At 36.5% G+C, this 25074-nt stretch overlaps 1 protein-coding gene across 6 annotated transcripts in view; it reads right to left on the reverse strand.

Moving 5' to 3' along the window:
• IMPG1 (interphotoreceptor matrix proteoglycan 1) overlaps positions 1-25074 on the reverse strand; it is a 71708-nt gene that overhangs the window by 46274 nt on the left and 360 nt on the right. For all 6 annotated transcript variants that reach the window (XM_032104859.1, XM_032104862.1, XM_032104856.1 and 3 more), the window contains exons 2-9: positions 11567-11800; positions 8554-8720; positions 8318-8346; positions 5896-5963; positions 4780-4856; positions 3584-3730; positions 2254-2312; positions 492-512 (exon numbers count right to left, since the gene is read on the reverse strand). In XM_032104859.1, coding sequence (XP_031960750.1) covers positions 492-512; positions 2254-2312; positions 3584-3730; positions 4780-4856; positions 5896-5963; positions 8318-8346; positions 8554-8720; positions 11567-11800 — 802 coding nt within the window. The remainder of the gene's footprint in view (positions 1-491; positions 513-2253; positions 2313-3583; positions 3731-4779; positions 4857-5895; positions 5964-8317; positions 8347-8553; positions 8721-11566; positions 11801-25074) is intronic.

The following is a 25074-nucleotide window of genomic DNA, read 5'->3' on the forward strand; positions in this document are numbered from 1 at the left end:
AAAGCTCCCTTCATTTTATCAAGCTGGTAACTGGTCTCTTTGCTATTCTATCTGGCTTGATAATGGAGACAACAAATCAAATTCTACATACTTATTGGAAATACCATGTACATGGGAATAGAGCTAGGAAACATCAGATCAAAAGTGAAAATTTGAATATAAAGTTTCCCTACTTATTTTTCACTTCCAGTATATGGCTGATATAAATCTTTAGTCATATAAATGTGAATTTTCTTAGGTCAAACATTTTGTTTCCTTCAGAGACATCCTGACAAAATTTGATTACATGAACCATTCATATTAAAGTAAAACCCGTCCCTGACACTTAATGGCACAGATTTTGTACTCAGTCAGAACACAATCAATTTACTTTGTCACATCAAGATAAAAGACATTTACTGATTTATCTATGTACATCATAAAATTATTAATAATAATAATAATTATCATCAGTCTATGAAACTATTAATTATGAATTACAGAAAGATTACCCATCTTTCTCCTTCTTCTGTCTTCATTTCATCCCAGAAGAAAGAGTGTGAGAAAGGATTGCAAAAGAAAGAAAAACAAAGATTCATGTATACTGGTAAATTGTTTGGTCACACACATCACAACCGTCTTTTGACAATTGATCTTATCTTCTATGTGTTGTCTGTAACTTTTGTCTCTGTGTAAAAATGACAGTCTACTCTCCATCAGTTCACTTTGTCCCTTCCAAACAATGGAAATCACCATGGTTTGTGCGGGGAAAGAGGAATTTTGTTTTACCATGGCAGTTTGAAATATCAGCTTTCCTATTTCCCTCATCCAGTGGTGTAATTTGAGCCCTTGTCATTGCTAATCTATATCTGTATGGTGGCAGTGGACATTTGTGGCAGTACTTTCTATGATCATGGTTACAGACTTGATGCCTACTCAGACTGTAGTCACAGGGGTAACCTGAACCATTAAATACCTCTGGAAGACATGCCTATGTTGACCTTCTGTATATAATGGCCTGTTATTTTCCCTGGTGAGGCCTCCAGAATACCTGTGATGTGTTCCTTCTTCACCGCCTTGTGGGAAATGCTGCTAATATATGTAGTAATGTGGCTAAGGGAGAATGGACAGCAACACCCATCTTTGCTGATCTGTAACTCCCAGAGCTGACTAAATTACTGGATAAGGGGAATCAATCCAATTCTTCCACACTGATGAATGTTCTTTCATATCAGCTAAGCCCAAGATATGAAACCGAAATGGCTCCCAGACCTCCTGGAGTCACAACTAAAAGAGGTTAGTTATTGCAAGTAGTAACTATGAGATGCTACTACAGATTTTCTGTGCTTGTACTGCAGTAAACAGCTTTTTTGTTTTATTAATTTCAATACAAATATATAAGCAACTTATTTTCAGACTATTTTGCTCTTCTCTCTTCTTTTCCCCAGCAATTTCTACAGAGAGAAAGGCTAGGAAGAAGAATGTTCTTGTCTAAAATTACATTGCAATATGAGTGTTCTTCAACATGTATTAAGCATTGTTAGAAGTACTGAATGTTCCTGATGCTGTGCCGTAAGACCACATAAATTTGTCTTTTCCCCTGCTCTTTATTCCTTTTGGCATAGTTTCTTACTATTACTTATTTGTTTTTCATTTGATTCTTTATGCAATGTGCTACCCCTCCCCTACAGATTCTCCATTGAAAAAGCACACAAGAGCTTGTATTAATAGTAAACACATGAGGAAGATAAAACAAAACAAATGGCAAGACAGAACACAAATTCACTGAAAAAGTGAAACTTTTAAAATTTTTTAAAAGACCTGAGAAACAACTACTGAAAAAGTTTTATATGTGTGAACATGTGTCCTTGTGCAACCCTCTCTTGCCAAGGCACCTTCACTGTGACTTATGAAGGGCACGGGGTCCACACACAAAAAAGTTGTCACCTAAATAATCATGCTACTAACTCTCTTTATCTTGTAATTTTAAAAAGTCCTTAATACAGGGTTGTTAACAAACAATTCAAAGAATTTATTGAATCCTTCAAGCTTCAGGGAATCAAAGCTACTTTACTAAGTAATTCAAAACCTCATAGTCTCGCTTGGGATGTGTTTGCACTTTTCATACTGTCTCTATGATATTCCCATAAAATTGTTTTCTGTTTACAGCAATACACACCCCACTCTTCTACAGGTCTCTTCATTTTTGAGGACAAGAGGGAAGAAGAGAACCCTAGGAGCCAACAAAGAAGACAACCCCATTTTCTTACTTACTTGAATCCTAACACACGGATTTCTTTGAATCCTGGAAGTTTCTCAAATATTTTTTTCATCTAGAAAACCATTAAAAAAAATAATAAAGCATAAGATCTATGACTAAAATCAATCACAAGTTGACTACCTAGACAATATTTTTCATATTTCAGAAAGAGCTTTAGGGAAACAGTCTCAACTGCCCTCTTTTGGGTATCTGCTCAGCTTAAACACAATATTTGCTTTGCATATACCTGTTGTATTACCTGTTAACAGGCAAAATGAAGCACAAAATATTGCTTTTCTTAGTAATTAATAATGCAAACAAATGATAATCTATTTCATAACAGAGCAAGTAAAACAACATGAATCAAATATTTTTCTCATTTTCAGCAGTCTAGGTTCATGAATAATTTTGTGATTCAAGTCACCTGTAAATTGTTAATTATTTAGAAATATTAAGCAACTGCAGATGGGTTTAGATTATTTGACAAATCATTTAGGAATTAAACAGTTTTAACTGTCTTGTACAAACAGAATAACAATACATTTTTAATTCTAATGTTAACAATAGTACAATTACATGGTTTTGAATAGAAGAGGCATTATGTGTGCAGTAAACCATGTCTGCAGGCACTTCTGTTTGAGGGTAATACTGAAAATCTTCAGAGAAACCATTTTTTGTCATCTCTGTCAATGCATCCTTCACCATTTTTCGACACATATCTGGAACTGGACCAGGAAAGTGAAATAGCTTCCACTAAAGAATGCTCATGAAACTGATGAGAGGCTTTAGTTAACTTTGCTAAGAAAACCTTTTGGGAACCCCAAGGCATTAACTGCTATCAGTTAAACTGATAGCTGAACATTTAGTTAATATTATTAATTATATGAAAACACCACAGATGTTCCAATTCTTACGTAAACTATGGTAATGCATAATGAATGTAAGTCCTTTGAAGAATAGTTCAGACAACAGTAGCTAATTATTTTTAACATTTATATTACATTTTTCATTAGGTTTATTGTAGAAATTAAATTATGACAAAGTGCTGTCCATGAATTCCTGATTAAGTCTGAACAATATTCTTAAAGTTATTCTGTTCATCAGTTATCTGAGGCTTCTACTGCTGTCAAAGATGTTGGCTTGTTAGCTTGGTGGCTGAATAGATGGCTTAAATGAGGGGAAAACTGATACTACACGTGGAGGAAAGGTGAAGGTCTGAGAAAACAGGAATGACCTGTTTAAAGGGAGGGCAGTAGATTCTATTTCGTGGTGAACGTAATTTCATAGTATGAACCTCAGTCAAGGTACAAAGTCAACATTTTTGCATTCACTAAGCCTCCCTACCTGTAGCTGAAATTTGGCAGCTAGTTGTTGGTACTCTGGGGAATTGGGATCACTGAGTTCAGCTGTGTACTCCTGATCAGTGAGAGTGACACTGAATTCCACCATTTGCTCCACAGGCAGTTCAGGGACCGCATTTGTTCCTAGCTCCTGGAAAAGAAATGGCAAGGACAAAAAGTGAAGAAATAAAACTAAGTGATTTTTTCCCCCTCCACAATTCAGTATTTAATAGGTAGAAATGTTCCCTTTTAAGCCCATCCCCAAAATAACTTTCTGAACTATATTCCACAAAAGGTGAAAGTTCCAAGACATATCTGTTGGCTTAATTCCTCTTTCTTTGCAAACAAGTTTCTATTACTGTAACTTGAGAGTTGCCTTTGATGTGCATAAATGAAAATGAAGAGAATCAAGCCTTGCACAGAGACTGAGTCTTAGTTCCATTGTCATAAAGTCACTTAGCTCTTTCATGTTCAGAGGTTTGCATTTGTTTTTTTCTCATAACAGAATAGAATTATCCCTACCCATGATACATCTTCCTTATGGAGTTGACGTTACTGCTATTAAAAGTTTTCCTTTTTTTGTGTGCTGTTTCCCTGCAGTATTTGTAGCTTTTCCCTCCACTGTGAGGCCACACATCTCTGCTGAGACCATAGCAGCCAGAACAGGGAAAACAACAGCCCCTCCCAGCACCCCACCCCTCTCTCAGAGGTATCTTTCACAGCAGGTGCTGTTAATGTGTAGAGGGGCAGTCTCCAATGCTCTACTGCATGGCTGCACTGAGCAGATAGCACTGGAGAGCCTTCTGACAGCTGGTTGGTTAGAAAAAGGCAAGGAAGGCCCAGTCCTATCTCCTGTGTTGTGGAAAGCTCAGCAGGTATGCTTTTTTTGGCATTATTTAATGAAGAACAACGTTACAAAAAGGTGCAAAGTGGGCAACAGGCCCCTCCTTAAAAGAATGAAAACTACCTAAAAGCTGGTTGCCATGCTTTTGTACTTTCTACTACATGCTCAAGAAGCATCATGCCCTACTCCAGTATACAACAGATGCTTATAAACCCCTTTAGTCCTGCCAGCTGAAACAGAGGGGAGCACTCGTGCTTTGTATGCACTGTTTATAAGGTTTCTCCCTCTCTCCTGCTAGCTGAGCTCAAAAGGAAAAGGTGAGTGAAAAAGTGGGTAGGAACACAGACTGCCCTCACCTTCACAGGAGTCTTCGTGTCATTGAAAATTTCATTGAGCAATGTGCCATTAGGTGAGAGGAGTGTGCGAGGAGAACCTGTGGGGGGATGGAAAGAAAAGTCAGGAAAGAAAGGTTTGCATATCAAAAGGCCTCCCCTTGGTGTGTTGGTCAGGTGTCAGCTCACTGGAGCAGCTTTCCTTCGGGAGGGTGTGTTTGAGCACAAGCCTGTGCCAGTGCAAGGTGGCCATGACTCAGGGTGTGGGTAAATCTGCTGTGTTTTATACAATAGACAGCCTTTCTTCCAGGCCAAACATTAGTGGTGTGGCATGTGTGTGACTGAAGGCAAGAATGGCACTGACTATGCGTCAATGAAATTGTGTGAGTTAATAATATTTGATCATTTCCTGTCATACCACATCACATATCACCAAGTGTCTAAGCTTAATTTTGCCAGTTGAGATCTTTGTCTCTCTGACAGCCCCTTTTCTTTAGGGTCAATTTAAAGTAACAAGAGACACTGTTTTCCACCTAGAGGCAAAATTGCTATGCTGGAAGTCCTTACCAATAAGATTCTGTAATATTTGGCCCTCATAAGAATATATATTCAGGATGGTTTCTCCTTGAACCAAAATGATCATATTTACAGATTTTTGTGACTGAGTGAATTGCTAATATTATTTTAAAGAACAGTAGTACACAACGGGGTTGGTAGGTCTAATTGTAATAATCTGATCAATTTACTGTCAATTTATTGTCTATTATCACTCTGACTTTTTAGCTTGTCAGTCTTTATTTGCTTTGCTTGCTTGTTTTGGTTAACAAAATGCAGCAGCTGACATACTGAATGGTATTTTATAAATGAAGAAAAATTAACCCCATATTATCTAAGTTTGAAACTAGGAAAACATATACATTTGAAGACAAACTTTGAATGCAACATTTGAGTAGCAAATATGTCGAAAAGAGATAAAAAATTTCTTCTCAAAGATTATTTTGCTAAAACATTTTCACTCCACTGAACTTGTCATGCTTCTACAACAATCACTAAATTATAGCCTTATAAGACATAAGAATCATTTGCCTTAGCAATTTTTTATTTAATAGGCAGACACACAACAAGCAGATTTGATTTTACCTGTAGAAATAGAGGGAATTTCTTCCACCTTTTTGCCTCCTGTTTTCTCTGCTGATATTTCATCTTTCCTATCAATCAAATAGAAATGAGTGATTTAATTATCAGCATATTGTACTGGCAATGACAAAAGTGTAAAAAACCAAAACAATATAGAAATGACCCCTATATGAAGTGTAGTTTAAATGAGAGAAGTTATCACTAATAGAATGTTTTGTGACCTGTGGAAAAGTCAGGAATCTGCTCATGAGGTTTTGTGACAGATTGCATCAATGCCACCAGAGGGGTGGAATCACAGAGATTAAATCAATGCACTGCATCTATTTTTTTTTTTTTTTACTCCTTGAAGTCAATGAAGGGTTGATCCCTGCGTAAAATGGAAGCAAGACTTCTTGTACATCATCTAAATCAACCTTTGTCTCCTTTGCTATTTCTCATCCTATCAAGGTAGTTAAGTGAGAGCTTTGGGATTCTTCTAATTTTAGGGCCAATGGACATTTCAGGTTCTAGGTGTGTTTCATATGGTGTGGTGTGAGAAAATAGTGGGTGGGGTTATTTTTCAGTTGTCAGCCTGCATTATAATACCATAAGGATGCCTCCAAATAATGATAGTATCAAATCGGATTCCTGAATCCAGATTATTTTGAGATGCAGAAATGTTAATGTTTGCTTCTGGATGTAATATTCATGGGTTAATGCCTACCATGACCCCCAAGGAAGACAGCTAAAAACTCAAGTAAGAATATGGGGGGTATGATGTATCACAGGATTTGGTTTTGTTGATAATTATTTTCTGTTTTGAGTTTTACAGTCTTGTGGTGATGAATACATTTTTAATAGCTGCTGTTATCTTGCCTGAAAATCAGCAATAATATCTATCTGTAAGTACATTTTAAAATAAATAGATATGTTAAAGATTCTTCTACTTAGAATGGAAATTATTCTATAGCCTTGAAACCAAATTGTTATTAATTTGTAGCTTTTGGGAAAATTTAGGTTCTTAGAAAAGAATCGTCTAAGAGACATTTTGAGAGTTTTCTGTCATGAATTTGGGGAGTGAAGTATAATTCCTCAAATTTTCTACAGTGCATACAGATGGAGTATTTGTGAAACTGGTATGAGTGAAAGAACTAAGGGCACTGCAAATGTGTAGTGTGGTGTTCACTGAGACAGCATAAATCTTGTATCATAGAACAGGTGTCTGAGCTGCTTCTCTATACAGGAACAACCTAGATGTTTAACAACATAAATAAAGAACATGAATGACAACTGGTTTACCACATCCTCTGGATATCTTTTGTGATGAGAATTAATGTATTTGTAATGTTTTCACAATGTTAACTAGTTACGTGTTGTATCTATAATTGGAGACTGATTTCTCTACATGACAGCTATAGAAGATACAAAATATTTCCTAAGCCACACAGTAGTAAAGATGAAGTCCAACCATGCATAATCAATGCTGTCTATATTTCCAGCTAAAATACAATCAATTTCATAGAATTTATTTCACCTTCTGAATTGTGTCTAGGGAAAACAGTACTGTTCACAAAGAACCTAAGAACTCTGAGATCAGTCACTTCACTTAATGCCTTGCTGCCACTGCTTGCAATAGGATGAATGAGAAGACCTCCCTTTGAACTTACAGGGGAGTTTAATTAGGGCCTACATTATTAAAAATATGTCAGATCTCCCATGTGAGAATAAATTAAGATACATAAGACCTCTGTGATCATGAGACACTGTAACCTATGAATGGAAAAGATCATTTGCCTGAAAATCAGAGAAAACTGAAGGAAAAAACCAATATATCAATCAGAACTTGGGGACTATGATTTGTCTGGCTGCACTATAGTATTTATATACAGAACAACAGAGTTAAGTATGGTAGCTTTAATCCTGCCATTCTCAGACTTCCGAGCATTGCTAGGAGCATATTTTTCCAAGGAGTTTATAGAATAAAGTATCACGTTAGTTAACACCGTCATGATGTAGAAAAATACAGGAGAAATCTAAAGTGAAGGTATAGAGTTTTCATGTTACTGTTTAATGTAGCCTCTCAGCTAAACTTTTATTAAGATCTCTGGCTTTCCTTTTGAGAATTAGAGCAACTTTTGTCACATTCCCAATCAACACCAGTCTAATGCAAAGCCATGTCTCTGTCAGGGTTTCATGCTCACATTAATCTTAGAAAACGTTCAGTGGTGTCTTGAAATGAACAGGTAACTCAGACATTTGGCTGCATCTATTATTTGTAATTCAATTACTTTGTCCTATGATACATCCAGTATACACATCTCTCACAGCACACACCAAATACGCCACAGCGCTATCTGAATATCTGCTCACATCCACACACATCTACACGTATCTTTTCAAAGAAGGCAGTAACATCAAGTGGCAAGGTTCTACTTGGGCTACTTACCTTTCCTGGAAGGTTCTATGTTTTACTCGCTGCAAAAAGATTAAGAAAAACAGCATTTTACTAGTGGGTGTATCCAACCATTGAGCCTGTTAGCTCTTTTGTTTACTATAATTTTATGTTTTTCTTCTAAGACATGCCCCCTCCTTTTCCTGAGCAATACTTTGCCCTTAAATATGCAGGTGGGGAGGGACTCGGAAGTCTCTCCCACTTTCTAAACAAATGTCAATAATCCTTACCCGTTGAATTATTTCCAGGTGCTCTTGGGAATTGCTGAAGTTTTTGCTAATGTCGAATATGCAAAAGGTTTCCCTCTGGCAGGCAGTAACCCAGTTCTGATATTCAGAAGTATCAGGAATCCGATCCAGAAAAATACGAAAGGCTTCCCACACAGCTTCCTGGCAGACTGAGTAAGAAGAAAGGGGTTGGGGATGGATGCTTTGTACCAAATAGTAAACTTGAAAGCCTTTTAAAAGTGGTTTGGCATTTACACATTCATCAGTCAAGATGAAGGAACACACTTCTTCAAAATGTTGTTTAAAAATGCTTTTAGAGAAGGGGATTTTCAAACTTATTAGAAAAACCATTTTAACCAAAACTTGCTAGTAATTTAAAAGCTGTTGCCTTTAGCACTTTACTGTGCAAAGCTCATTACTGTGAGATGGGACATTTATTTTCAGTACTTGATACTTACTTTGGCTTAGAGTGAGTTCATTATCTGCATTATCTAAAATATCGGCGTCTCTGAAATTAGTGCAGTCAGTTTCTCTAAGTATACTCTAAACTTGCTGTAGGGGTGTACTCACCTAGCTGTGTTAGGGCCCCTCAATAATACCTCAGGAACGACCTGCCCTCCCAGTAGAGCAGCTGCATGTGGAGCAGATGTGGTCAGGTTATTAAAAAGGAACAGGCTGTCTTTTGAAGAGATGAATTAATTACGAACTAGAAATTAAAGCTACTTTCTACCTCTTTTTTCTTGCAACTCTCTGGTATTTGTTTTTCTGAGCAGTAACTGCTGAATAAAGATACACCATCTGATGATAAGTAATCCAGTTACCAGATAAATGTGACACATGACCAGTTGAGGAGGCATTGTAGTGTGTTCTCCCAGTTTGCCCCACATAGGGGACTATCCTCATGGTGACCTAAGCTGTGATGTGTTAGTTCAGAGTTGGTATAGGGTCACGGTAGGCTCAAGTATCCAACAGCAACTGTCTGAGCTCCTTTATCTGAGCTTTTTTGTGTTGTGTGCTCATCCCTGGAAGCAGAGAATACATATATATGTAAAAAAGAATAAAATTGTCTAAATTTTCTTAACAGAAAAATTCTCTAGAAGACTGATATGATCCACAGTGCAATTAGAGTTATAAATGTGTCATGGGACTTGGAGCTGGGGAGGTCATCTCCTAGGCTTTAGACACAGAAAAGAACAGACCTGAAAGTGTATCTCCAAAACAAAATGAAGGTAAGATTTGTCCCACAGATGGGTACAGGCTCTAAGGCTCCAGCACAGCAACCAGATTACCTTTTCATGAAGGATGGTACTGTGGTTACAGATTCAAGGATGATGCTTGAATTTTCACATTTTCAAGCGTCCATTTTTTTTTTCATTTATCGGTTTCATCAGATAAATTTACATGCTCAACTGGGAGGGCAGAAGTCTTTATCAGAAGTTCTGATCTTTCCTTGAAGGAAAATTTTTTGACGTTTTGATGAAGAATGTTGTAATGGAAAACATGTAATTGTTCAAGGGAGCAGAAACACCTTATTATGAATGAGTGTGCAAATTATTCAGATGCAGAGGCATGTTTTGTTGCTTGCTTTTTGGGAAGTACTCCAGTTTCAGTTGAAGAACTGGATGACAACTGCTTAGAAAATTTTGTAAGTGTAGGACACTGCTGGGAAAAAGGAGTATGAGTTTAAAGCTTCTTGCACTACAAGACTTACAGTGTCCAATATCCCAGCTGTTGTGCTGCTCTCCAAAAAGCTGGGTAGTACTGTCATATTCAGTTTTTTAAATGAAAGGGTCATAGTTGCAGGTTTTTGAGTTCAGGTTAATGATACCTGTCTGTTTCAGGATAGCTTGTTTTCAGCCCTATCTGGGATATAACCTGGGAGTTTCAGGGACTTGCAGGATTAATTTCTATTTAAGAAATGCTTTTTGGGTCAGCCTCTGTGATGCATTTCAGATTTCTGTTTAATGCCCATTGGATGTTGCAATGGATACCAAATATTTTTATATCTATGGGAATAGCTACAGACTTTAGTGGAGTTCTCCCATGCTGCCTATAGCAAGTGGCTGCTGGAGTAAAATTTTTGCAGCTCTACATCCAGGTCTCATTTCAGAGGGAACTAGTTGGTTCCCTGAAAGAGAGCTGAGGAGCAGCCAGGTTACACAGATGAATGTGGATGGTTGGTGCCTGATAAAGGAAAAAATAGATAAGCAAAGGTGATTTAGGGAGTAGATGTTGCCTTAGATACTTGCATCCCAGAAATGATGACTAGGTTTTAGAATTAGCTTTGGACCGTCTCTCTGCAGTGCAAATACATGCATTATTGTAATATCAAATGGAAAAGCTCCATAATGAAAGATTGGGAGGGGTAGAGAAAGGAAGAGACGAAATTGAACCAAAAATTGGAATGCTAACTCTATAGGCTTTCTACAGGCAACGGAAGTAAAAAAAAAGAGCTGGGAAAGGACTGACCTAGTTGAGAAAGTCTTATTTTTAAAATGTCTCAAATATTTCTTATGCCCTAAGTGTTTTTCATGACCTGCTGGCAATTATCTCAGTGTTTATTAGGTACAAACACTGCCACAGACTTAATATAACTACAGATACACCAACATATTTGTGCAATGACCATTTAATAATTCCATTACTTGTCCTACACTGGTGCTATTAATTCTGAGTAGCAACGATGGTACCTACTCTTTTGAGAAAGGTGGTACTTCTTTCAATACTAATGCAAGCACAATTTGTTCTTCATGTTCAGCCATGCTAGAACACTGTGCAATTACTCTGAGTTCATTAGTCCTTTGAGTGCATTGTTTTATTTTCTTCTGGTCACTGTCTATCTTGAACACTGCTGATGCACATGTACCATTTGATTATCTATGTAAAAATAAGGCATAAAGTCAATAGCATATACACTGCCTAAAGGTGAAGAACAAGATTCTGGAAAATTACTGTGTTTCCTCAACTAAAGGAAAGACTTTGAAGGAGGAAGTACATACTACAATAATCATCTTACCTCTTAATCTATAGTAAGCTTGGTGACTGGCTAAAATCTGCTTCACTGATTCTTGTGGGCAAACTTTCACACCAGTTGAGAAAAAGGATGACCTCTTTGTTCGGTGTTTTGCCATGTCAAATATCCGCCTTATGGTTGATATCTTGGACCACTTTGTCGTTTTTTCTGTTTTGTCTGACCCTGAGGTGACTGCAAGATGTTTGGCTTCAGCACTGTTTATTTTATTAGGAATTTCTGTAAAAAATTAAAAATAAGAATGTACATAAACACACTTTGCCTATGCAGAAGTATCCAATGCAAGTTCAAGTCTGGAAAATGGACATGACCTTGAGAATTCTTTTTGTTGTGGTGTCAATGAACTGGGTGAATTATTGGGCTGAGGAGAAGTGGCCTGTGACCACATGGGGGAACTGAAGCTCAAGTGACTTGGTAACTAATTCCCTTGTATTTCAACACGTGACCCCAGGACACACAGGGTAAAAGTTTCAGAAGCTCTAAATCCCGTTTTCAAAAGTGACTTTGGATTAGATCCACAAAAGACACTTAAGTGCTTGAACTTCGTGCTACAGCATCTCATTTGTGAGCATATTGCCCTGTAGGGAAATTTACAGTACAGTGATAAGTAATGTGAACACTAGCAGATAAGTAAAATGAGAAATAGTTGTACCTTAAATTTTTAAAATCTTATCTTTCCTTTGGGCTTCAAGGGACATCTTCCTTTAAATCAGGTTTATAATCTTGAAGCTATCCCAAGAACTAAACCCTGAAACTTTCAAAAGTTGAGCAGGAGTTTTGCTGCCTTTGGGAAAAGAAAGACCTGTTTCAGTCTCTCTTTTACTCTACAGTGCACTCCTCTGTCCTTCCCTCACATAAACTGAAGTATTAACCAGAACAGACTATGATTGTTTGCTTGCAACTGGATGATAGGTGTTGTGAATGCTCTGGCATCTTATTTCAATAAATCTTTAAATATTCCTGGCAAAGTGGAACAGCTACAGTAGAAAAAAGTGAAATCAGTGACTAGGAATTGAAGACATAGGATTAAATTTTACTTACGAAGCTATTCAATTTTGAAAAATGGAAAAGCTTCTAGGCTGTCAAAATAACCTCAAGCATAGGAACACCCATCACAAAAATTCAGGACCCATCTGGTTCCACTTCCTAAGTATTTCTGTTGTAGTATTACATGACATAGCAGCTAAATTTAATGTAAAAAACTTAATGGTAAAAATAGCATGTAAACGACACATTTAAATGAGCTGAAATGCAGCCTTTTGCAGGATCATGTGACAGGGCAATGAGTATCTTTTAGATTATCTTCCAAAATTTTATATACTTGTTAATAAAGATGTTAAAGCAAATTTGGAAGTACCCATTTTGGTTGCCTTTTCATACATTTGATACAGTAATTACAGATGAAAAATAAAGAAAATGATAAGCAGAATAGAAGACAATTTAAAGAATTAAAAAACTTTAAGCAAAGTATGTGTGTTCCTGAATCCTGATGAATCAAATAAAAAAATTACTTTGAAAAATGGTTTAAAAGCTTCTAATGGAAAAATAAAGGGGAATAACAGGGTTAAAAAAGAAAGAGTTCAGTAGGAGTAACAGTATCAAAAAAAAAAAAGAGTAAAAAATGATCAGTTTGCTGGAGAAAGAAGAAATGTCATGCTGCATGTAACAAACACTAATTATCCTATTCTTAGGCAAATCAAGAGAAAATAAGGAAGGTTAAAACCACTTTATCTTGACACTTTGGAATTGTGTTAATTAAATGTTTAAAGAAAAGTGGGCAGATAAATGATAAGAGAAAAATAATTGAAAAACATACTTTTATAAAAAGAATAGCATGTGAAATGAAGAATGGGAAATGTTCTTCCATGTGTGTCAGCAGTCACATATATGCATGTCTATCTGTATATGTCTCAGTTCTTATTTAATTTCCAAATGAACATTCAATGTTTACTGTGTAGAAATCATAGTAGTAACATCTATATTTTGAGGGAGGTGCTATTCTGATATGGAAAAAGTTGACTGCTTGATTGTGATGAATATTGTCTGAGAGAAAGGAAGTTATAAAACAAAGGCAATAGGTGATTGTTATTACTTTTTAACATGTGCCAGAGACAGTGACCTGCAGCCCTATAACTGCGTAATTGTTGCAAGGTAATTTAAAATGATGATGCAGTCATATGATGTTTGACATTAAATGACATGGAAGTAATATTTCCACATTAATGTCGGGTCACAAACCATAAACTGCATAAAAGGAATTTCCCCTGTGAAAACATGGCGTTGGGTTCAACAGAAACCACAAGTGGCCAAACTGAATCGGTTGAGACATAGAGCTATTTGAATGTTGTGTGGGATGAGAGAAGAAGATCCAATGCCACTGAAATCTCAAAGCAGATTCATGAAATCCTCTCAAAGAGAGAATCAAAAATCCACATGGAAAGTAGCCAGTTGTAAGTCTATTACCTTTTACAAGGTGTATTAACTGTGCTCGACCAGCTGCACAGGCAGCCTGACCAACTGGGGCAGAGGATTTTGTCACTAAGCTCTTTGATAGCTTTTGTATGAAGCAGAGGCCTTTCTTGAAGGATTTTCTTCTTCTCCAGGATTTACCTCTAAGTCTTTAACATGAATTAAGAATTATACTATTCATAAAACCAACAAAGGAGATTCTTCTCAAATGATTGTTGTAATGATTTCAAAGTCTCCTTGTTAGGGCCCCTATTTGGCCTTTTCATTCTGAGAAAGTGACCAGCTCTTTTCTGCTTTCAGTTTGCTGCACTATTCTGCCACCCTATTTAGGGTGGGTGTAAATTCTTTTTCTTTTCATTCTTTCCCTTCAATGCTCTTTTTTTTTTTCTTCTTTCTTTTTTTTTTTTTTGAGGAATCTGTTTCTAAAGTGTATCTATTATGATAGGTTTAATTTAATTTGTATCTTGTGGTTAGTAAATTTCTCTTACTAGAATAACCTTTATTATCATAATTCTTTGAAATCACTTTTTTACTAAACTTAAGAAAATTTTAGTTGGAGAAAGCATCAGCCTTTGTCTCCACATGATTGTCCAATATTAATTTCCCAATATTTGCTGATTGTGAATGGAAGAAAACTTGCCTTCTGGTATAAACATTTCCTCATAATTCTTCAGATCTCCATTTTCCCCTGCATCATAGAAATTCTGAACTGAGAAATTTTTACGTAAGCCTCACAGGTGTTTCAGCCATATACTTTACTAAAATATGCCTCCATCTACACCTTTTCAGCTGCTTTGATTTCAGTATCCTGCGTTGAAAAAAAGAAATCAAAAAGATACACACTATTATGGAATCAAATCCATATATATTAGCTGATCCTTTTTCTTTATATTATGCAACATAGTAATCAAATAAACTGGAGTGATGCAAATTCTACAGGTACATAATTTGCTCATGTAAGTAATCCCAATAACACTAGGCTGATTAACTTTTCTTGAAATAAGTAATTCCTGTAATTTTTTCCTAGTTATTTTTTCTGATACAAATGCATGCAATTAAAATATTTACTGTTTACCATAAATATACCCTGCCCAATTTGAATTTTTCTTATTTAATCCTGCTGTTTGACAGATGTGACTGTTTCAGTTTTATTTTTAAAAGGTTTAAGTTTTTTAGGGTTTTTTGATAGTTCTAGAGCAGGGCAGATAACTGTAGAAGTTTGATAATGCTTTACTCTACTTCAGCTAATCTCCAAGATGCCTTAAACAAATGTCTAACTGTCCTTTATTCTCACATGAAAGAATCTATACCATGTCCAAATTTTCCAGGCGACATACTTGAGGAAAAATATTGAGGTAGTTTAACCAAAATTATCTACAGAGTCACTGTCAGCTGTCACTAAATTCTGGAGTTCCTGACCTCTAGTCCTGAACTTAGACAAAGATAACAAAATTTTTTTCAAAACACCATAAAGCAATTTTCAAAATATGATACAGCAATCTAATTCATATGGGATCTAATCAAAGTGCTTTGGTATCCATACCAGTCTCTCAAGTGCACAATACTGTTCTTCAGGTTTTGGTTTCAGGCAGATAAATGGCATTCACTTCACATATTAAAAATCTGAATTCTTGAAATTAGGCCAGGCCTCTCCTCTGTGTCTCTTGAGACCTGCATTATCACATTTATACCCTAACTAAAATTACAAGGCAGGAGGAACAAATTTCAAAAGTTCCTATGTGTTCTTAATAATCTGCATGTCAAAAAAGGAAAAGTACATCGTTATTGAAATGGATTCTAGAGAAAAAGAGTTTAAAGTTATTCTGATAATTGGTCAGCTTTGTTTTTTTTTAAATTTGCTTTTATAAACATAGGAGCAAGAGGGTCTTATTCATACCTTTTTGTGTAAATGAAGTGGATGTTTCTCTATATAACTTTATTAATTTCTCTCTGTTGATAGTACTAGTTTTGGAAGGCCTCAAATTTTGGAGTTGGTAGTTTGGGTTTTTTTCATCGCTGTAGATGATCTCTGGATATGAACATTTATCTACAGCATTATTTTGCCAGTAAACGTTTATTTTTATTTGACCGGAGAAAATTTAGATGCTATTGAATACGAAGAGAAGAATTTAAAATACGGTAACTAAAGATTTTATAGCAAAATTTGAGGTGACAAAATTGTTGAAGTCTGAATAGTTTACCATTAAAATCATCAAAAGGTTTCAAATGTGTGAAAAAGCAGATTAGTCTGAAAAATCAGTGGATGTTCTTAGGATAGAGAAGAATGTTTGATTGATAAATGAGACATATTGCCCACAGAATAAAATAATAATTAAAAGACAAGGCTTATGTAAGGGGAAATGCTGAAATACAATGAGGAAAGCTTATCAAGAAGGTTAATTTGGCAAAGATCCTGTAAACATATTGCAGTTAAATTTATAGTGGGGCAACTTTTTGTTGCTAATTGAGCCAGTAACAAAAGCACAGCTGACTAGTCCTGAAAAGTTGATCCTGAGATCTCTTAGTGGGCTGATCCATGGAAACACCAGATGGAGGACAGAAAGTACAAAGAGAGGTAATAGCCTGGGCTCTTTCCCTAGAGGCACTCTCCTCCATTCATGGCAGTAGTGAGGATCCCACATTTTAATGGTGCTTGCCAGTGACAGGGTGCCCATGACATGTCCTCTCTTTATTCCTTTTAAAATCTTTTTTTTCCATGGCGTATTTCCTCAGGTCACTGTCATGGGAAGAATCTAGCTGGATTTGAAGGGGCTTAGATGAGCAGGGACAGGCTAAAATACGGCATGGCTTTATCACCAAATGCTTTCTGCATCTTGTGTGCAGCAATCTCTATCTTCCCATGCAGATGTGAAAGTGGAGGCCCTTTCCTTGTACTCTTGCTGATGTTCAGGGCTGCTTTGCCAGTGCTTTGTCAGACACTGCAACTTTGACTGTGTTTACATTGCATTTCCAAGTTTGTTTTCACAACTATAAAGGCTCACAGTTTCAAAAATTCAGTGTGGAATTCCATACTAGAAAAATTAGTACTAATATTTAATCTACTCAGGTCTAGTCTGAGAGCTCAATGCCCTTCAACCCAAGGTTGTGTGGCTTGCTTGAACTTATCTTCACGTCCCATATGTTACTGAGCTGTTTTCAATGTACACAGTGAAAGAACTTTGAAAGGAAAGGCTCAGCCACGATGGTTGTTACATCCTGGTGGGCGTTATCTGAGCTCTGACTGGGGTAGCTGAGACACAGCAGGGAACTCACTTGGGATCTCACTCCTTCACGTTTAGTGCACTTAGCCAGTGAACTGCTGAGTAAGAGGCCAGTATCCACTACTGTGGGGAAGTTTTGCTGAAAGATAAGCAGCTGACATTGATGCTTAGCTTCAGTAGAAGAGGACTTGTGGCCAGAGGAGAATGCTTCTGTTTCCAAAAGAGGAAAGAAGGCTAAGACATATTTATTAAAAGTGAGTAATTTTAATTTCTCAGAATGAATATGGACAATGATGAGCTTGGTAATTCCTGTTTGGTATGTTGGCTTTGTGAATGCCGGTCTTAAATGTGACTAAACAGTAACATTGCCTGTGGAATGAGGCCTGGATCTCTAATTGTGGCAATTGTGTATCTATGGGGGGCAAGTCCAGGCCTCCAGTTTGGAAGATCCTGTGTCCAGCTGTCTAAAGTTCATTCGTGAACTTCCTGTACGAGTGCCACAAAGATGATGGCTAACACTCAGCACTATAGAACCCTTCCTGTACCTACTATCTTGTATTATGCAAGACTCAGCATCACATTTACATTTTAGGGAGGTGCCAGGCTCTGCTTGTGCAGTGGAGACTTTATACTGAAGACAAAATATGCGTGATCCCTGTATCTCTTGCTTGGATTCAGCACGACAAAACATCACCTTCACATATTTACAAGCTGCATTCAAGCTCTCTATGACACAGGAGAGGAGTTCCAGGCTTCTGCTTAAAAGGTAAGTTCTGTAATTTTCAACCTTTTAAAGACTATGTTAGTTTTTAAAATTAGATCTATAGCAAGGGATTTTTCTTCTTGAGAATTCAGGAAAATGGTGGGTTTTCATAAATCCTGCTTCTTATCAGAAACACATGATGATGTTTAAATGTTTATGAAAGGTGAAGAATCAGGTTTCTGTTGACACAGTCCTCTAATAAGGTAAGACTCCCATGAATCTTTGTGATGCATTCCTATTGTAATCCTTATGTTGAAAATACTAAATGTTTAGTTATAATGAAACAACCTACACCTCAGAACATGTATGGAGATAAATCTGAAGAAGAATGTGATAAATTCTGAAATATATAACAATGACATTAGTAAATGTGCAAATTTTAATAAAAGGTCCAAACCTTTTTGTTTTAATGGTTTTATGTTCAAAGCTAGGAGATGGCATTAGGTAATGGTTCTTTTTCAGAATGTTGATTTAGCCAAAGATCATGGGTGCCATCAACCAATGTGCTCTTGGATTTCAGTAAGTGTGAAGAATTTAATTTCTGCAAGTAGGTAACACTGGGAAGCTAAAATAGATATCAGAATCCCTCAGCTGTTCCCCTCCTCCTCTGCTCATACATATCTGTGTGGTTTTCTGTGCCAAGTGGAGAAATACAATTGATAACCAACTTCAGGAAGAATCTTGTTTGTTTACTGTGAATTTGGAGCAATTTTTATGGAATTTATATGTAGGCCTTATAACAGACAAACATAGTTTTTTCTCCCTCTCTAGAGGAGATAATTTAGTAACTTCTTTGAATTATACTAATTATACAATTCATGGGAAAATAATTGTAGCGAATTATCTACCTATTATAGATGAGAACAGAAAGCATAACATGCAACTGGTAAGATTTTCTTGCTTTTGTGAATATAATTGTCATATACTAATGATGAAGCCACATTCACAATAAATGCTGTCTGTACACACCACAAATATTGAACATGCTGAAATCTTAGAGTCAACATGATTTTGACACATTTTCTTGCAACCTGAAAAAAACATAGTAAGAAACTCATGTTTTCACAGATGTAATAGATCCCGTTAAATGTAGAAATTTTTACATTCTCTTTCAGACAGAAAGGTGAAAATTGTTATTCATCAACTCTGCTTCTGGAATTCATAAAAACTTCTGCTGCTGGAATTCATAAAAAACATCAAAGGCCATCTATGGTTTTGTTGCTAATTTGTGGATCTTGTAACAGTCTGCTTAAAGTCCAGAACCTGGACTAGAAACAGCACTGAAGAATGACTGGTTTTAATGCTCGTGTATGATGCAAGTACCTATTTGTATTTCTTTGGCCATCTTAGAAGCATTTGACCTGAAAGGTTGTTCTATTAATTGATATGGATATGATATCAAAAGATGTAAGAAAATGACTTAAATGTTTGAGTAGTTCTTGGAGGGATGCTGTGCTGGTTTGGCCAAATTTAGAAATATATCCTCTGAGAGAAGGCAGGTTACAAACCACCCCTCCCCCACCAGGTTTGGGACAAATAAATTTTCCTTGAAGGAAAGTGAAAGAGATAAAAACTATTTATTTAACAAACACATGGGAAAAGGAAAGTAATGCTAAATACTAAAATCTCTCGCTGTGGAGAAAAAACCTGGGAAAGTGTCAGAGTCCTCCCTTTGGTCTCCTCCGAGCTGAGGCTTGGCCCAGGGCCAGGCCCTCTGTGCCCGGTGGAAAGTCCTCCTGATGTGCTCTGAGGTTGAAGCAGTCCAGTAGAAAAGGGAGAAAATCCGAAATTCCAGGGAAGGACAAAAAAGTTCAACTCTCAGTCTCTCTTCGGAGAAAAGGAAACTGAAAAACTGGCCAAAAGCTGACTGGAAAGCAGCAAGCCGGGTGCTTCCTACCTCCCCTGCCACAGCTGGAAAAAAAGTCTCTATCTCTGTGTGACCTTGAACAAGCTGCAAACTGCTTTGGGAAAGTTTTGCTCAGTTTTTCTTTCCCCCTCTCAGGCTCAGTTTAAAGGCATAGAAAGGCACAAAAACTAATTTCTGGGCATAGGGCAGCAATATGGGATACACATCATAAAGTCACCCCAAGACATATGCATCCAGTCTGAAGTGATAAAACACTCAGTTGAGCACCTCTGCTCTTAATTTTCTGATTAGTCATTCTCAAGAGGTACAGCCATTCCCTCAGAAAGTCAATGAGACAGCATAAGTTCAAGTTCCAGTGATGCTTTGCCATACCTGTCAACATTTCAACAGTTTTGATGGTATAAGTCAAAGAGTTGCAGTCCAGAATGGGTTTATTGAGGTAACTGTATTCACATATGATAGCATCTAGAATGTCTGGTATATCAAAAGGTGCCAGAAGCCCCAGTGTCATCTCTTTACTTCAGCTTGTGTAAGTGGAACTGGTTGATTTTCCTCACAGTTTAGGGTCACTCATTCTGCAGTACAATCTACAGTCTCTGGCTAATTGGCTGAAACACATTTTGACACAGCGTGACTTGCACTTAACCTTACTTAACTTAGTTATGTATCAAGCTGCATAGACCAAGTTTGGTTTGGAGGACACCTAATCCAATTCTTGATCTAAGCATGACAACTTATTCATTTAGTTTTGAGGGAGAAGAGGAAAGGGAAAATAACTTGAATAGAAATGGCTACATTTTGTGCCATCATCATGAAATCACAAAATTAAAGATGAGTGATCACTGTTCCCTGCCTGAAACTGCTGGGGTTTCTATGATCTGTGCTGAGTCATATGTATGAAAGGTATACCTGCAACACAGCCATTAAAACTGGTATTTCAGGTAACAGGGTTACCAAGATCGTCAACGTGAAATTGGGTAAAGTCTGAGGGAGGTATTGGAACATTTGAGTGGCCAGTCAGAAGGTAATTTTGGCTCTGCACTGAAGCAGAAATTTAAAAGCCAGAACCTCATCAATGAAAAGACAAGCATGATGACCTAAGCACAATTAGTTATGTAGCTGTGAGTCTGGGCCCTTCTGATTTGCCAATGTCTGTGTAACCAGGCAGATGCTCTGAGAATCGGCCCAGAAAACTCTGCTGCTGTCCTGGTGTATGACTGCAATGCTTCTTACAAGCCAGGACTTCAGTTTCTGTGTCACACCGCAGGTCCTCATGCCTTTGTGAAATGAGGACGATAGTGTTCTCTGTCAGAGCAGGTATTTGGGAAAGGTAAAACTGGTGGTGTGCTTGCATACAATGATAAGGCAGGCTACAATTACGTAAGGGTATATGAACACCCCTACACTGTGGCAGGTGTCAGGGTACTCCCAGATGATTGTTAATCTTATGTTTTCTGGACAGGTTACTGTTCTGAAGTCTCTGTTCAGTAAATAGCAACTGACAGTGACTAAATGCCAGCAGACATGTATATGAAAGCAGATAGATATTTCTTTCTTTTTGAGAAGTGTGTTATTCAATATCACACATTCCAAAGGGGAAGAAATTGAAACACAGTTGGGCTTACAAAGTACAAACCTCATGGAATGTACAGGATAGTGCACCTAATTCCTGATTAACATGGAAGAATTATGTGACAGAGGATGATCAGAAGACTAATTTTAGTCCCAAAGGGATTAGACTGAGGTAAAAAAGGAAGGAAAACATATTTAAAATATTTTAAAGCATCAAAATGCAGTAGAATGCATACAGAATTTTCCTTTGGGGAAGAAAAACTGTCTTCTGGAAAGAAAACACCATATTTACAATATCTAATGGGTGTTGGCCATGCCAGTGCACTGCTCAAACCACAAATTTTCCAAAATTAGCTGAGAAATGAACATGAAGAATCTGGATTTCTAGTAGGTTAAGACTCCAAGTTATTTTACTGTAGCCTGTAAATTAATGTCCTGCAGAAGGAGAAAACTGTTGATTATTAATAATGATCACCTTGTCCACAGGTGTTTTCTGAGGAAAATCCCACATATCTTGCTGTTCATTCACATGCAGTTCACTAATCCCTCTGGCACGGGTGGGACTATTTCTGGAATGAATCTTTAAGATTCAGTGACAATGGTCTAGTATTTATATTAAAGTTTGGCTTTTAGCCGGAAAATAGAAAAGATCAAACCCCATATGTAGTACATTTGTTTGAGAAGGGAGAGAAAAAAGGAAAAGACTTACTTTTCATAGTTTTATAAGCCCAAACAGGAAAGCCAACTTTAACATTATAATTCTTATTTTATGGATGACAGTAGAAGATAATATCACTGCAAAAAGCAGATATCTCTTGTTTTCTTTCTCTGTTTGGAACTTCATATTCTTTGATTTTTCTTTTCCTTTGTCACAAATTTGCTTAATTTTTTCTTTTTTTTTTGAGGGCAATTATAGTAATGAAGATCTGAAACATTTATTGCTGAATTAGAACAGTCTAGCGGGAAGGGGAAAGTCAAAATGAATTAAAATGATTTCACAGAGCACACAAAAAGCCTTTGTATCCTGAGGAATGGCTGAGTAAATAGCGGATATTTGCTTGCTGAATAAAAAATGCCACAAAACAGCCTTGAACGCACTCTGGCTCCCCTATGTTCCCAGTATCAAGTGCTAGGATGTACCCAGCATCCAGGCATAGTTTTGAGAGTTCAAAGCTCCTCTGCATTTTGGTATTTAGTCTGTCTGTTCAGTAGTTTACTATTCAGACGTTGTGCATGGATTCTTTGCTGCCACAAAGTTTTGATCCCTCGAACTTTCCCTTTCCATTGCTAGAGACAGTTTTTGTCAGGACAGTGGCAAAATTATGGCCAAAGGTAAACACTGCAACTCTAAAGTGTTTATTTTGCTCCCTACAGTTTCCTGTTTGTTTACTGTGGAACTGGAGGTGCTCCTGGAGAGCCTCCAAATGGCTGGGAGAAGGACTCTTTTGGTCCTTAAATAGGGACAAGGAGGAAGGACCAAAAAAAACTTTACTTAGCAAGCTCCATATTTCTTAACCTACTTTTTGTTAAATATAAATGTGAGAAAATAAAGAATTTGAATTTTAGTTTTTCTTTTTCATTAGGAAAAAAAATCAACTGACTAACCCTGTCAATATTTTGCAATTATCTCTGTTTTTTTGTTAAAGATGGGGCTATTTTATATCTTAGTCTCTTATTGCCTAGTCTGTCACAGTTTACATGTACTGCAAATTTGAATGACCATAGGGGTCTCAAAACACCTGTGCTAGGAGCACTAAGGAGTGATTCATGTGAGTATTCAGACTACTGGGAGAGCCCATGTACTTTTGAAAAATATTTTCTGACCCTAATGCTAAGTCATAGAAGCATCTCTGCTCTGAAACAGAAGTTTCTTAACACAAGCATTAAGTGTTTTGAGATCTGTGTGCATATATTTGAAATAACATAGCTTAAAAATATTATGTATGGCATGACTAAATGTCAGTAAAAAGTTAGTATTATACACTTATGCATACAACATGTACTTTATAGAACTGGTGACAAGGAATATTTCTAGTTATTCAGTATTCCTCTCTGTCAAGATAGCCCCCCATCATTTTGCTGGTCTGTTATGGAAAATGTATTGTCACATGCAATCACAGTTTGCAATAGGTGAAACTATGTGACACCACTTTCACCACTATTGCTTTCTAAGTTGGAATTATAAATAGGGGCTGCAATGTCACCATCAAGCATGCGTGAATTGCCTGGAATTCATTCTGTCTCTTTCCATCACAGAATATGCAACTTAAATGCAAGAGCAATGCATCTTGATAAAACTTGTTTTCTTGTCAGACATGAAGTATCATCATTCTCTCTCTTTTTTTTTTTTTTTAGTTTCGTTTAATCACTAATGATATTTCCGAAATATCATTAGTGATTAAATGAAACTACTTGCATAGAATAAAAAGTTAAGTTAAAGAGCCGCAAAACATAATTCTAGTGTTAACTAATGCAGTATACTTTCCCAAGGATTTTTTCAGTACTTTAATTGTCCACTAGAGAAGACTTACATAATTTAACTGAAATACAAGAACTGTGTCCTGTATTTCTGTATTTCTTTAAGAAAAGCAGGAATTTCTTAAAAAAAACCCGAAAGTGTAAATAAAACTTTCCAAACAGTATTGACAGCAGACTATATTTCATACTGTCTCCCTAAAAATATTTAGATAACACTGGGGAGACTTCTCTTTTATAATTTTGCATTCTTTGCATTTAATTAACAGGTCTGACATAAAAATAGAAGGTTGTTGACTTCGGCACACATAGCAGTTGTAATGTTAGCTTTTAATTCAATTATACAAATATCAAAGCATAGATGGAAAAGTTAATGAGAAACCTCCTCCAAAATTAAATACATTCCCCAAAGCTCTAAATATATTGAATATGGGAATAACCAGGGAAAATCACATCACCATATTTTCTTTTTTGTTGTTGAATTAGCTTTAAAATTGTTGTGAACTTTTAAATGTTTTTAAATAGTGCAATAGTTAGCTGATGTACTAAGTACAGAGCAGTTGCCTGTATTTCTATTTTCTTGCAAATAATTTTATAGTTATTATTACAGTAATCCTTACCAGTATTGCCATTTCTTGTCTATTTGACGGTACAATGTATTCCTCCAGAATCTCTCTATCTAGAAGTTTTTGAAGTTGTTTTTAATAACGAGAATAACTGTCTTCACTAGTAAATGTGGAGATACACTTTGCTACTTTCTCTTCATTTCAGGGATAAAAGACCAACCATGTCAAAACTTAGATGATCTTTCAGCCTTTTTTCGCTTTCCATGTATTCGTTTTAGAAATAATATTTTTTCATAACAGAACATATACAGGTAAAATGGAGCTAAATAGCATCTCTTACAGATACTGTAAAACCTGCAAAACACACATGAGAAATAAAATCAATGTTTTCTTTTTCAGCTTTATAGCAGTATCAGTAACCGTAGTGTGTCTAGTTGAATTGTCAAAACACCACATTCTAAACAAAAAATTCTGTAACGTGAAAGCCCTTGATCTTGCAAATATTTTGTTTCTCAACATATGCAATATAAAATTCATCTAAATCTTTAATATAGGAACTT

Source organism: Corvus moneduloides, chromosome 3 (genome assembly GCF_009650955.1).
Source record: "Corvus moneduloides isolate bCorMon1 chromosome 3, bCorMon1.pri, whole genome shotgun sequence".
In the NCBI taxonomy this organism is placed as follows: Eukaryota; Metazoa; Chordata; class Aves; order Passeriformes; family Corvidae; genus Corvus; species Corvus moneduloides.